At 37.2% G+C, this 15,631-nt stretch overlaps 1 protein-coding gene across 2 annotated transcripts in view; it reads left to right on the top strand.

Moving 5' to 3' along the window:
- lonp2 (lon peptidase 2, peroxisomal) overlaps positions 1–15,309 on the top strand; it is a 40,300-nt gene extending 24,991 nt beyond the window's left edge. The window contains exons 9-15 of one of the 2 annotated variants that reach the window (XM_067390298.1): positions 2,276–2,426; positions 2,624–2,867; positions 4,183–4,310; positions 9,313–9,431; positions 13,388–13,595; positions 14,035–14,219; positions 14,312–15,309. In XM_067390298.1, the coding sequence (XP_067246399.1) occupies positions 2,276–2,426; positions 2,624–2,867; positions 4,183–4,310; positions 9,313–9,431; positions 13,388–13,595; positions 14,035–14,219; positions 14,312–14,533 (1,257 nt within the window). In that variant the 3' untranslated portion in view covers positions 14,534–15,309. The remainder of the gene's footprint in view (positions 1–2,275; positions 2,427–2,623; positions 2,868–4,182; positions 4,311–9,312; positions 9,432–13,387; positions 13,596–14,034; positions 14,220–14,311) is intronic. The other variant, XM_067390299.1, reaches the window with a different exon arrangement.
- The last annotated feature ends 322 nt before the right edge of the window (positions 15,310–15,631 follow it).

Below are 15,631 nucleotides of genomic sequence, written 5' to 3'. Positions count from 1 at the left end.
TTATAGTTGTGGTGTGGACTCTTCTATTCTTTTAAATTAAGGATGATTTTAAAAACTATATCATTATTTATTAGTTATCGTCCTTGGATTTTAAACAATTAGACTTACTGTTTTTTTTTTCGGTTTTGTCAAATATCACTTTGCGTGGTAAGGTGCTGTCCCATCAGCGAAATTTTGTGGCCAAAAAGGTCCATTGTTTATTGTCAATAGTTTAGTGATGTGTGAAGCACAGCTCATACAGAAGTTACTTTCAAACCAAAGCAGCATTCTTTTGGTCAATGTGATGAATTCTCATGACCAACTTGAACTCACTTGGAAAAACTCTTACCCTCAAACGAAATCCTTGATTGCACTGATTCCTGTTGAAATGCTCTGGAGTTAGCAGTTTGAAACATCTCGCTTAGTCAGTGAATCAATCAAACCCATTACTGACTCCTTCACTGAACAGCGAGTCATTTTTTCAAAAATGTCTGATTCAAAATAAACTAGTGTCCAGTGTCCACCAAAGCGTTTTTAGCCAGCTTAAAATGCCAGGAGCTCTTTTGAAATATTTTTCATATTATTATTATTATTGCGGTAGCCTGGAGATGTCATATGGTATAGACATAGATACTCAAAGGTCAGCAGTATTAACTTTTCCTTCATTGTTGTTTAATCATTCATTGTACAAGTATAATGTGATGGTTGGTCGGTATGTTATTTTTCCCACCCCTCCTTCACTGTGATTGGATGGCAGGGTAAAAACTGGTATGTTCTATTTGTCCTCGGAAGTAAGAACTTCCTAGTTTCCGGTAGGAACTTTTAACTGGAATGCCCTCTCGAGTTCTCGAGTTGCAACTGGAAAAATCGAGGGAACCACAACAACTTCAGAATCCAATATGGCTGCTCAGCACATCAACCGTAGTGAAACAGTAGTAATATTGTTTATTAGCACTTCTATTGTCTATGTGTCCGTAAACTCAGTGGTGCACACAGTACTATCCAACATCTATTTGTGGACTGTGCAAAATTCCGCTTTTTTATGTGTTTGTATTCTGAAAGAGAAAGCACAGTAAAGGTTTGCCTGGATGCGTCCATCTTAGTTTTCCACCCATTCCCAGCTCTGAAATCTGTCTTCCAAGGTAAATGGAATGCAGCAAAAGTTAAACATTTTTTTAACTCTTGGCTACTAGCAAAAAATGCCAAGCACAACATTTAGCATGGAATGGACACTCTGCTGGCTTTTTTATAAATATGCAACACTCCCATAGCAAACAATTGATTGCTTAAGAAGAAATGCTTTAGTGAACACTATAGATTCTGAGGCATCGGTTTGTTTACTGATTGAATGTTAATATGCCAACATGTAATTAAAGATTAATAATGGTGGTGTAGAAAGCATTAAAATATGGTTTTAACAAACTGGTTATTGTTTAGCGTATTAATACCAGATTGTAAGGGAATCTTTGTTTGGAACTGTATGATGATTTGTGAATCCCTGATCAAATAATAAATAATGACAGTGTTTGTTTTGTCGATGTACCAACCAGTGCTGATTCTAACAGAAGGGGTTTGAGCAGCCTGTTGCTATGGTTACCTACTCAGGCTAGAGCAGTTTCTGTTCATGATCATGAGATCTATTTGATGTGTGGTTAAAATGCACACTTTCACTTGTGAAGCTAACTTTTGTGTTAAAGGGATAGTTCACAAAAATGTTCCAAAAATGAAAATGATCCCATGATTCACTCACCCTCAAGCCATCCTAGGTGTATATGACTATCTTCTTTCAGGTGAACACAATCAGAGATATATTTAAAAATTCCAAGCTTTATAATGGTAGTGAATGGTACTTTGAATTTGAAGTCCAAAAAAGTGCATCATCCATCATAAAAGTAAAAGTAATAAAAGTAAACTTTTTTTTTGGCGTAAATTGATTTGTGTAGGCTGGAAGCTAGTTATTTTAGTTTATAAAGATTTAAAATTTGATATTTTTCTTACAAAATCCCATCGCTTTGCTTCAGAAGGCCTTTATTAACCCCTTGGAGCCGTGTGGATATCTTTCATTATGGATGGATGCACTTTTTTGGACTTGACAAAATCAGAAGTGTAATTCACTACCATTATAAAGCTTGAAAGAGCCAGGATATTTTATAACTGATTGTGTTCGTCTGAAAGAAGATAGTCAAATACACCCATGATGGCTTGAGGGTGAGTACATCATGGGATAATTTTCATTTTTGGGTAAACTATCCATTTAATACCTAATTTTTTGCTAATAAACTGTGGTCATTATCAGGTTCTGGACCCGGAGCAGAACCACAGCTTCACCGACCATTACCTTAACGTGCCATTTGACCTCTCACAAGTCCTCTTCATTGCCACCGCAAACACCACGGCCACCATCCCCCCTGCCTTGCTGGACAGAATGGAGGTCCTCCAGGTGCCAGGTCAGAGTTCAATATTGGACAAAAAAAGACCGCAGGATGTGGCATTGACGATGTGACATTTTTAGTGATTAATTCCTGACCATTTAAATTGAACCCAATTAACTCTATCCTACAGCTGAGCAGATGGTTTTGTAGTTGAATACATGATTAGTATATTGTAATTTGTGTTCTGAATATCAGCATGTGTGTCTCATTAGGGTACATCCAGGAGGAGAAGGTAGAAATCGCCCATCGACACCTGATCCCTCATCAGCTGGAGCAGCATGGGCTGACCCCACAACAGCTCCAGATCCCACAGGACACTACACATGAGATTATCAGCAAGTATGCACACACACACACACACACATACACACTTTGTGTTCTAAACAGGTTCAGGCAGAAAACATCCCTTTTAACCCACGTGGAGGACAGAAGGACAAGATTAAAGTGTCCAGACAGGTGCAGTCATTGTCAATTAAGAAATAATCACACACACTAACAGATGATTCTCCATCCACACGCTAGTATGCTGGTATTTGTAAGTTAACATGCCATATGCATTGACTCTGAATGGTGAATATATTGGTGATATATGATCAGCACAACATAAACATAATCAGAAAGCGGCTCCCTGATGAATGCAGATATCTCTCAATATGAAAGCTATTTTAGGCTGGGCAGTGTAGTTGTAACCATCTCTCAGCTCTGTATCAAAGAAAAATGTGGTCTTATTTGCACTTTGAATATTAAACGAATAACAGTTTTCTATTAATCTTATTAAGCACAAACAATAAGGTTTCATTTGTTAACATTAGTTAATGCACTGTAAACTATGAACTAACAATGAATGACTATTTTTATTAACTAACATAAACAAAGATGAATAAATACTGTAGCAAATATATTGCTCATTGTTAGTTGATGTTGGTTAATACATTAATGTTAATAAATGAGACCTTATTGTAAAGTGTTACCATTTTTATTTATACTGTTTTTATTTTTTATGAACAGTTTGTGGAAAGGAGTTCAGACATTCATTACAAGATGATTAGTTAAAACATTTCAAATACACCTGCAGAATATTTTTTTCTAGTCATGTATTTCACCATTGAGGATTTCTTAAATATAATGTGTAAAAATCTCATCTCGTCTTGAGTCTCGTCTCGTCTCGTGAGATACCTGTCTCGTCACACCCCTAGTATATATATATATATATATATATATATATATATATATATATATATATATATATATATATATATATATATATATATAATGTTCGTGCAGTGTGCGCATATCAAAAAATCAATTCCGATTTGAAGCTTGTGGCATATAAACGCACACATCAACCCAATCACTTTATTAGCATTCATGTAAACACTGCGTTTTGATTTGTGAATGAATGCATTCCGATTGAAACAAAAGGTGTCCATGTAAATGTAGCTACTGCCAAGAGAGAATGTCAGGTGAAACAGAGGAACAGAGGGGCAGCTTGGGTCACAGATCGGGCTTCCCTCCTGTAAACTATATCCTCTGCTGTCTCACTCTCTCCTTCAAACCCATATCTAAAGACAAGCTGCCAAACTTCTCTTCTAAAAGTCTGTAGTCCACCGGGGATTGTCAATTAGAGACATTTGCACATCAAACTAATTAATTACCTCAGAGGGTGCTAATTTGGGGATGATTATCTGCTAAAAAGCAATCAATACATGGCCAGGCCCAGCAGTGGCAGCAGTAATGACAGAGTGATTTGTGTGTGACTGTGTGTTTGTAGGTACACACGGGAGGCAGGCGTGCGCTCTTTGGAGAGGAAGATCGGGGCCATCTGTCGAGCAGTGGCTGTGAAGGTCGCTGAAGGTCATAAGGTCTCTAGAGCAGAGTCCCCCACTGAGCAGCATGCAGGTAAAAGTGGGATTTTTTTCATCTCTCACATCATTGTAGTTTATGGCTGGAATTACATTAGCTCCCCTAGGCTCTGCTACAGTCGTAGAGTCAGGATTGATGGTAGTAGCCTTTGGGCAAAGATAAAACTGTGCGTCCCAGTGTGCTCTCGCCTTTGTTGCATCCCGATGCCTATCTCTGCCAACAGTGAAGTCTCATTGGATGAAAATACTGCACCACAATAGCTACATATTACATGTTAGGTATGTTCTGATTGGCTAGAATGACACGTTGTGCAGTATTTTGCTTTCATCAAGAACAGGAAAATTGATGTTGCTGGAAACATGTTGCATTTAGGCCTGGTTTATACACAGTGTAACTATGAAACTATATTCAAAAACATTCAATTACAAAACTATTCATTTAAATGAGTCAGAAAATCTGGCAAGATTTAGCTGTTTTGATCATGTTCGGTCATTTAATGGTAGTAGTAGTTCCCTTTGTGTCAGCCACATAATTTACAGACAAGCTTAGAAAATGGACACAAGCATATTTTTTGCAACTGTATATATATATATATATAATTTGTTATCAGTAAATGTATTTTAAATATATTTATATAATTTATAAAAAAAGAAATATATTAAAATAATTAAATATTCAATATGTAAAAATATTGACACATACATATTTATATAAACACAGACTTTTATTTTGGATGCAGTTAATAGTTTGAGAGCGCTAAAAATAAATTATAATATATAAAATAAAATAAATTTATTTTATTTGCCTCACCCTGCTATTTATAGATATTATTGGTATCCGTATTGTCCTTAAAAATCCCTATAATGATGGACCACTAGTCCTGTCAGCTAGTAAGACACTTTGTGAGGAACTTTTCTGTATGTGTATCGTGCTTCACTCACCAACAGCAGCAGCTCAGGAAGGGTTTAGCATTCCCTGACACATACAGACGGCTGACTTCAGCACAATCCATAACACCTACTTACCCTTGCTGTACCACACAGACAGAATCAAGTACACTAACTCTAGATGTGTGTTCAGACTAAAGAGCATGTGTAGGCAACCCATGCTGAGAAAATATCAAACGTACAGTCAGAAAAACTAGTCTCACACATTATGAGAACCTCAGCACACACATGCACATATTGGTCATCAATCTCTCTAAGCATGGGCCCCCAGAGAGGGGGAGGAGGGTAAAGCGTGCTAACAGACGGCTTTAGAACCCCCCTTTACATCCCACTGCAGCTGCTCCTCTGTAACAGAAGTAATAGCCCAGTCAGTTAATGCTCTGTTTAGATTCTGATTTACCCCAACTCTGTTTCTCAGTCCTCTCCTGCATGGCCCATGTGTGAGAAGAGATTTAGAGAGACGAGGGTCAGGGGTTCTTTTTTTGCTTTGCTTTGCTTTATTTTATATTCAGTCTCTCAGGCTCTATCTGCCGCTCGCTGTAGCAGGTGTTGTTCTTAGTCTTAACATCATGACAGCTGTCGCATGTGCTTCCTGCTGTTATATCCACTCTCAGTCTCATTCAGTACATCTCAGTCCTCTCTTATGGTTCAGTGTTTGCATTAACCTCCTAAGTTACAGGGAAATTAAAAAATCTGTTTGTCAGGTAGCCGATTCCTCATAAAGGAGCAGAAGTCTGATGTTCTTTTAAAGGTACACATTTTGTTTGTTGCGCTGACTGATATGGAACATGCTGTGGATGCAGCATCAGGCAAAAGTTTTCAGTTACTAATGCCATCCAATAATAGGGTGGATAAATAAATCAAGCAGAATTTGGCTGGTCATGTGACCAACATGCCTTGCCCCATGAAGCATCCCACTTAATGTGATGTAAAATTGCTTTCATTACTACTGCATAATTTTTAAACATTTTTTAAAAGCACTATTCATTTTCTTATGTGTAAACTAAATAAAATAAATTAAATAAATTAATTATAATATATTACCTTATTTATTTTATTTTCTTATGTTCAAATAAAATAAAAAGTAATTTTATATATATATATATATATATATATATATATATATATATATATATATATATATATATATATATATATATATATATATATATATATATATATATATATATATATATATATATATATATATATATATATATATATATATATATATATATATATATATATATATATATATATATATATATGTATATATACATATATATATATTATATAATATACATACATACATACATACATACATACATACATACATACATACATACATACATACAGGTGCTGGTCATATAATTAGAATATCATCAAAAAGTTGATTTATTTTGACTAATTCCATTCAAAAAGTGAAACTTGTATATAATATTCATTCATTACACATAGACTGATATATTTCAAATGTTTATTTCTTTTAATTTTGATGATTATAACTGACAACTAAGGAAAATCCCAAATTCAGTATCTCAAAAAATTAGAATATTATTTAAGACCAATACAAAGAAAGGATTTTTAGAAATCTTGGCCAACTGAAAAGTATGAACATGAAAAGTATGAGCATGCACAGCACTCAATACTTAGTTGGGGCTCCTTTTGCCTGAATTACTGCAGCAATGCGGCGTGGCATGGAGTCGATCAGTCTGTGGCACATCCCAGGTGTTATGAGAGCCCAGGTTGCTCTGATAGTGGCCTTCAGCTCTTCTGCATTGTTGGGTCTGCAATATCACATCTTCCTCTTCACAATACTGCATAGATTTTCTATGGGGTTAAGGTCAGGCGAGTTTGCTGGCCAATTAAGAACAGGAATACCATGGTCCTTAAACCAGGTACTGGTAGCTTTGGCACTGTGTGCAGGTGCCAAGTCCTGTTGGAAAATGAAATCTGCATCTCCATAAAGATGGTCAGCAGCAGGACGCATGAAGTGCTCTAAAACTTCCTGGTATATGGCTGCGTTGACCTTGGACCTCAGAAAACACAGTGGACCAACACCAGCAGATGACATGGCATCCCAAACCATCACTGACTGTGGAAACTTTACACTGGACCTCAAGCAATGTGGATTGTGTGCCTCTCTTCCTCCAGACTCTGGGACCCTGATTTCCAAAGGAAATGCAAAATTTACTTTCATCAGAGAACATAACTTTGGACCATTCAGCAGCAGTCCAGTCCTTTTTGTCTTTGAGACGCTTCTGACGCTGTCTGTTGTTCAAGAGTGGCTTGACACAAGGAATGCGACAGCTGAAACCCATGTCTTGCATACGTCTGTGCGTAGTGGTTCTTGAAGCACTGACTCCAGCTGCAGTCCACTCTTTGTGAATCTCCCCCACATTTTTGAATGGGTTTTGTTTCACAATCCTCTCCAGGGTGTGGTTATCCCTATTGCTTGTACACTTTTTTTCTATCACATCTTTTCCTTCCCTTCGCCTCTCTATTAATGTTCTTGGACACAGAGCTCTTTGAACAGCCAGCCTCTTTTGCAATGACCTTTTCCTTGTGCTAGGTGTCAATAGTCGTCTTTTGGACAACTGTCAAGTCAGCAGTCTTCCCCATGATTGTGTAGCCTACAGAACTAGACTGAGAGACCATTTAAAGGCCTTTGCTGGTGTTTTGAGTTAATTAGCTGATTAGAGTGTGGCACCAGGTGTCTTCAATTTTGAACCTTTTCACAATATTCTAATTTTCTGAGATACTGAATTTGGGATTTTCCTTAGTTGTCAGTTATAATCATCAAAATTAAAAGAAATAAACATTTGAAATATATCAGTCTATGTGTAATGAATGAATATTATATACAAGTTTCAAATGAGTGAAATCAACTTTTTGATGATATTTTAATTATACCTGTGTGTGTGTGTGTGTGTGTGTGTGTGTGTGTATATATATATATATATATATATATATATATATATATATAATAGTAATTAAATTTATAAAATAAGTACTTTATAAAAAAAAGTATAAAAAATTCACATTTTATTCAATAAAAAGCACAAAAAAGGGACTAATCATTCACATTAAGGCCAGTCACTGGAAATAATAAAATATATATGATAAATTTTGACTAACACGAAATTCTGTAAAATGAAGCATTTCTGAGCGAAAAGATATAGTGCAAAATAATGCTAGGCAGGACTTAATTTTATCCATCGGAATTTGATTAGATCATGAAAATTGAGCTTGACATTATTGGTTAATATTATTTGTTGCAGTCTGTCTTGGTTTATGTTAGTAGAAAATAAGGTGGAGAAAGCTGACTTTGAAGAATTTTTATGAAAGCAAACTTTTTTTCCTAGAATAATGTGCACTGATCAATCATATCATAAGCACAATAAAATCTTAAAAGACATTTTAATTATGTCTTTCCTCAGAATGGCATATGCTCTTTCCTTCTTTGTTCTTCAGAACATGATTCTCCTCCTTTGCATGTCATTAACAGTCTGGTCACATGACTTGTGGGCAGCAAGGGGCATGTACATAATTGTGTGTCTTGCCAAGGGCTAATACACAACACTCGCTTTCAGAAAAATAGACACATAGACATACTCTGTAAATATATACACCCTAAAGCTGCTTTCCTTGTTATTTATGATATTAAAACCTATAATACCTTATTGTTTCCTCCCAAAATTAAGATAGCACCTGCTCTCCCCCTTTAGCTGGACCCCTGTGGCAGCCTATAATTCTCCGTTATTTCAGACAGCTCTTTCTCGCTTTTCTTTTCACTTTCCCCCCTCTGGCCTCCATGTCTGTCACCTTCTCTAATGAAAAAGCCTCAAATAGACATGATAATGGAAGTGCTGGTGCGATAAAATTTTATAGCGCTTTTTTTTCTCTTGTAATTCACTTTTCTGAATATGCTTTTATCCCTGCCTAAATTGAGTTTACTTTTAGTTCATGTAATGTCAATCACCCACCTCTGTTATATTGAAAGTTTTAAAGTTTTAAATTGATGATAAACCTTGAATTCCACCACAGTTTTCACCAGTTTCTCACCTTTTCTGTCTGTCTATATTTTTCAGACCAGAATACAGAGACCAAGGTGGAGGATTCTGGGATAGCGGCACCTCCAGAGATGCCAATTGTTATTGATCACATTGCCCTTAAGGATATTCTTGGACCGCCACTCTTTGAAATAGAGGTTGGTATTAAATAAATGCCTGATAGCTCCTTAGTTGCGTCCCAAATGAGGCAATATACACTATGTACTCAACTGTGTAGATTATGAACTGTATAAGGTTATTTTGTCATGTCTGATAGCCTCTCCCCTTCTGCTACATAATTAAACATGTGACAGTTGAGCGCATGAAGTGTCTAACATTCATCCAGCATTTAAAAATATTTAAAATGCACTTTTATTTTTGGTATTTTCAGTGTGAGCACAATACTCACACTATTTATACTACAAAATGGTATAGAATAAGTCCATAAGAACACAAATTGGGATGTACCACTTTTTGTGTCTCTGAAGGAAATGTTTCTAAAACGTAGAAAATCCTTCAAGTTTTTCCATCTTTGTGTACGATCCTTATGAAAAAAAGTCAAAAGCATTTTACAATGTCTCCACTAAAAAGTATCGTAGTTTCCACAAAAATATTAAGCAGTGCAACTGTTTTTAACACTGATAATAAGAAGACATCATTCAACATTTTATTTTAGCACCAAATCAGCATATTAGAATGATTTCTGAAGGATCATGTGACAACATGTGACTGGAGTAATGATGCTGAAAATTCAGCTTTGCATCACAGGATTAAATTACATTTTAAAATATGTTAAACTGGAAAGCAGTTATTTTAAATAGTAATAATACTTTATAATATTAGTTTTTTTTTATCATCACAGTGGAAAGTTTTGCATGAGCAAACACCACTCACATTTTCTTTAGAAAATGTAAAAATCTAGTAGTCTGTGTTCTTTCAAATTGAAGGCCAGTGTCATTTTTTATTTATTTATTTATTTATTTATTTATTTATTTTTTGGTGCAGTCCTGTCATTACTCGCATATTATTGTTCATTTATCCACAACACTTTTGGACTGTTTGCACCTAGGGCTGCAACTCACGATTATTTTGATAATCAATTAATCTACCGATCTTTGGAACGATTAATCGACTAATCATCGGTTATTGCACTGGTTAATCAGTATGCTTTGTTTGATTATTCCACTACCAATTAGTTAAAATAATGAATTATACTCTAACTAATAATTAAAACAAGGAAATCACTTCAGCTTTTGAAAGTGTATTTTTAATGAATTTGTTAAAATTACTGTTAAAATGACTAGTACTGTGTTTTTATTAAAGGGATAGTTCACCCAAAAATGATGTTTATCTGCTTACCCCCAGTGCATCCAAGATGTAGGTGACTTTTTTTCTTCAGTCGAACGCAAATTATGATTTTTAACTGCAACCGCTGCCGTATGTCAGTCAAATAATAGCAGTAGATGGGAACTTCAACTATAACAGTAAATAAAACTTGCTTAGACAAATCAAAATTAAAACCTGCGGCTCGTGACGACACATTAATGTCCTAAGACACGAAACGATCGGTTTGTTTATTTATATAATTTTTACCTCTAAAACACCACTATGTCCAACTTCGTTCAGCTTCCTGTTAGTGAGGTCAAAAAACGCGTTCTGAAGACGGAAGTGATGTCTCGCCCATATACTTCAATGAGTGCGAGACATCACTTCCGTTGTCAGAGCGCGATCAGACCTCACTAACCAGAAGCTGAACGAAGTTGGACATAGTGGTGTATTAGAGGTAAAAAATTCTATAAATACTGTTCGGTTTCTTGCACAAACCGATCGTTTCGTGTCTTAGGACATCAATGTGCCGTCACGAGCCGCAGGGTTTAATTTGGATTTGTCTATGGAAGTTTTTTCGACTCTTATTGTTCAAGTTCCCAATCACTGCTATTATTTGACTGACAGACGGCAGCGGTTGCAGTTACAAATCATAATTTGCGTTCGACTGAAGAAAAAAAGTCCTCTACATCTTGGATGCCCTGGGGGTAAGCAGATGAACATCAAATTATCATTTTTGGGTGAACTATCCCTTTAAGTGATTACATTAGAGATGAATTAATTTCAGTTGTTTTTAAGTTGTACTGTATCTTTCAACATACTTTTTGATGTTCATTCATGTTTATTTCATGCTGTAAAAGTAGAAAAGAGAAAGAGATAATAGGTTCACGTGCCGCTTGACCTGAAGCGCTACAGCGATCTGTCACACCACATTAAAGAGCGCCAAAACCACATGTACTGTTTGAATCCCATAGTAGAATTGACAGAATTTAAAAGCCGAAACTTTGTTTTATATCAAAAGTAACCTGATCTGTCAGCACATTGGGCCCTATTTTAACGATCTAAACACAAAGTGTAAAGCGCATGGCGCAGGTGCACTCAGGGCGTGTCCAAATCCACTTTTGCTATTTTAACGACGGAAAAACGGTCCGTGCGCAGGGGCGCATTTTTGAAATGGGTTGTCCCTATGCTCTTAATGAGTAATGGGCGTAACGTTCAAGAAACCAATCAGAGTGTCATCTCCCATTCCCTTTAAGAGCGAGATGCGTTCGCGCCATGGCGGATTGCTATTTACATGGTGAAATTTGTTGGCGGAAAAGCTGAACGCTTTTCAAGCGAAGAAACCGATCTGCTCGTGCGCAAATTTAAAGCGGGCTTGCAAATGCAGGCTTTCAAATAGCTCCGCGCGATGAGTCAGTTAATATATATGTGTGTGTATTGACACGATTGTTTAATTAATTAGCCAATTTCGTTCATCGTTAAAAGTAATAATAGGCTGAATAGAAAATAGGTAGCCTAATTCTAATACACACACTGACTATTCATCATTACATTTTTATATTTATGTAGCCTACACAATAATATTCTTTTACACTGTAATCCTTTTGTTTTTAATATTTGGCATGTTTGTGTGATGCGCATCCCTGTGTGTAATAAGCAAAGTCAACGCGCACTGTGGACGCGCCCAGAGGCGCAGCTTCTACTAACGCGCTCTAACAAAAAAATATTGCGCCATTGACTTTAGACTTTAGACCAGGTTTGAGTTGGTCTATGGCGCAGTCTATTTTCAGCTCCTTAAAATAGCAATGCACCGGCAATGCGCCTGAACACACCTCTTTTTTAGCCCAGCACGCCCATGGGTGCACTAACTGGCGCAAATGCATTTACTAATTTAAGGACGTGGCGCTGAACGGGAAACCGCGAAGGGCGCCGGACGCAAACTAGCAAACACACTTGCGCTGTGCCTTGCGTCGCATTGCGCCGGGTGTATTATAGGGCCCATTGTCTGTGTCCTCTTTGATCTGCGATGTATCTTTCACTGCATGAAAAAATGGACGTGTGGCGAACAGTGAGTTTGAATTATGCTATGTTAAACTCCCACATTTTATGGGTTCGACTTCGCTTGCACTGTGCACTCCAAAGCGCCGTGTAGGGCTGCATTACATTGTGCTACAGCGCCCCACTGGTCAAACCACGTTATTGCAGGCCCTTCAAATAGGTCATATGAGATCAAAAAACTATTCAACAACAAAAATGTTTGTCGAGAATTTTTTATTGTCGATAATGTTGACTAATCGTTTCAGCCCCGGCCCTGTGTGTGCTGTTGTGTTTCTCAGAGGAGTGCTCTCTTTCCTCTCAGTAACAGAGGCTGCATTCCTGCCATGCCTATGGGGACGGGACAGGGAAAGACCAGAGGCAGTCAGAGTCAAAGTCACCCTATTTCAGTTCTGCTGAACTATCACACACATCTTCTCCTTCAAACCTTATATTAGCATTCAGCTTTCTGCAGTTAGTTTACCAAATATACAAACAGACAAAAGTTTTTGGGACATTTATAAAATAAAGTCTTTTTCTGTGGAATTCTCTTAATGGGGCAAATTCTCAGTCTGGATGTGCTGGGGGGAAAAAATCAAAAGGGCTTGCTGTTCTTTTCAGCATTCAAAGTTGTGGTCACAAGTTTACATCAGCTGTTTGGAATTTGTCACTTAAAAAAGTTTATTTAGTGCTGCTCTGATTTTTACACTGTTTGACATGTTAAGTATGTAACCAGAGCAGTATATGTTTGTAGGTCTCAGAGCGACTGACCCTACCAGGTGTGGCAATCGGGCTGGCCTGGACTCCTATGGGTGGAGAGATCATGTTTGTGGAGGCCAGTCGTATGGATGGAGAAGGTCAGTTGACCCTGACGGGACAGCTGGGTGATGTCATGAAGGAATCTGCCCATCTAGCTATCAGCTGGCTGCGCAGCAATGCCAAGACTTACCTCCTCTCTAATGGTAAGTAATAGACATTGACTACAGTACCCATACATGTATACTACCTATCTGAGGCTTTTCATTAAAGAAGGTGACAGACATTGAGGCCAGAGGGGGGAAAGTGAAAGCTAAAGGGGGAGAGCTGGTGCTATATTCATTTTGTGAGGAAAAAATTCATTCTTTGATGAATAGAAATACCATTTATTTGAAATATGTCTTTTCTAACATTCTACTACTGTCACTACTGTCAGTTTAACCCATCCTTGCTGAATAAAAGTTCAAAATAAGTGATTATTGACTCCAAACCTTTGTATGGTACTGTACTTACAGCAGTCATTTATAGATAAATAGAGAAGTTGACTCTTATGTGACAGCTTTTAGTTCCCCTAAATTTGTTCATGGTCGACTGTGGGCGAGACTGATTTATCACAATGTTCCTGTTTGAATGATGTTGTTGTAGGCAGCGCTGATCCTCTGGAGGGTACGGATATCCACTTGCACTTCCCGGCAGGCGCCGTCACTAAGGACGGACCCTCCGCTGGTGTTACCATAGTAACGTGCCTGGCCTCACTGTTGAGTGGGCGTCTGGTGCGCTCTGATGTGGCCATGACTGGAGAGATCACTCTGAGAGGACTGGTTCTGCCGGTGAGGAACCTAAAGCAGATCTCTCACTGACCGTTCATCATCAGAGATGTTGATTGTCTGATCTCACAAGATTGTATGTTGTCTCTCTACAGGTGGGAGGTATAAAGGATAAAGTCTTGGCTGCTCATCGGGCCAATCTGAAACGTGTTATCATCCCCAAGCGCAACGAGAAAGATTTGGAGGAGATACCAACCCATGTGCGAGCTGATCTGGATTTTGTTTTCGCCAGCACTCTGGATGAAGTCCTGAATGCGGCCTTTGATGGCGGGTTTCCCTCAGCTGTCGGTCATCCACAAGTTGTTAGTAAACTCTGAGACTGTAGTTGATAGACATGAACTCAAGAAGACTTTTTTTTTTCCTCACAGAGGAAGTCGAACATTCAGCACTTACTTTGACATCTTTGAGCGCTTTCTCTAATTCATTGATTTAATAACTTCTAATTTAATAACAGGACTGCTGTTGGCTGATTGTAACGGAGTATAATTTTGCTCCTGTACAACTGACAATAAATGTTGCTTATACATATTTAGTGATCCTCATAAAATGAATCAGATGAATGAATGTCAAAGTTCTTAAATATGAAGACTGGAAAATTCAAACGTATGTTGACAACTAAGTACAATTTAAAGGAATGAATTTGAATATGTTAAATTCATGTCTTTGAAATATAGGCTGGCATTAAATAATTGCCTGAAATCTCATTGTGTCTGTACAGGAAATGTTTCTAGACTTGGTTGCACCCTCAAACCTCATTCTTCCTTTGAGTACAAAGTCACAAGCAGTTCATTGAGGTGATGATCATGGAATAGCATACCGGTAGTATAGTTTTACTAGTTAGATCAGCAGTTTGCAAATATTTAGATGCTTCTTAACCTTGAAATAAACATGATTTTTCCATAATTTTACATCTATAATTAAAAAAGTCACTGTAGCGGTGCACTTTCTTCTACCAGGATTGCTGAAATGACTCATCTTGACTACTAAACCATGTATTGTTGTTGTATTTGTAGTTGTCATGCACATGATAATTTGATATGCTTTACTGCAAACAAAGCTGACATTTTACCTACTTTTGGGAGTTATAAACAGTTAAAGTAATCAAGAACAAGAACGCATTAATACCTGCATGACAGCTCTGGCCTGAAAACAAGGCATGTTTGGAAATGTCATAAGATGTAGACTAACTTTCACTGGAGTCCGTCAGTTCAACATAAAGAGTAGAGATTTGTGAGAAGCACTATTTTCCACACACTGTTCTTGAAATAACCTGTTTGAAAGCTAAATTGTGTAAACAGCTAGAGGTTGTGTAAGTTGATCTCCCCAAAATGGATAAATGCTCTTTGAGCATCCTGACCAGCAACATTGGCTCAACCAATGACAGTTTGGGGTTGGACTAGATTTAGGTCAACCAA

The sequence above is a fragment of the Chanodichthys erythropterus genome, chromosome 7 (genome assembly GCF_024489055.1).
Source record: "Chanodichthys erythropterus isolate Z2021 chromosome 7, ASM2448905v1, whole genome shotgun sequence".
In the NCBI taxonomy this organism is placed as follows: domain Eukaryota; kingdom Metazoa; phylum Chordata; class Actinopteri; order Cypriniformes; family Xenocyprididae; genus Chanodichthys; species Chanodichthys erythropterus.
This window is presented reverse-complemented; position numbering and strand designations above follow the sequence as displayed.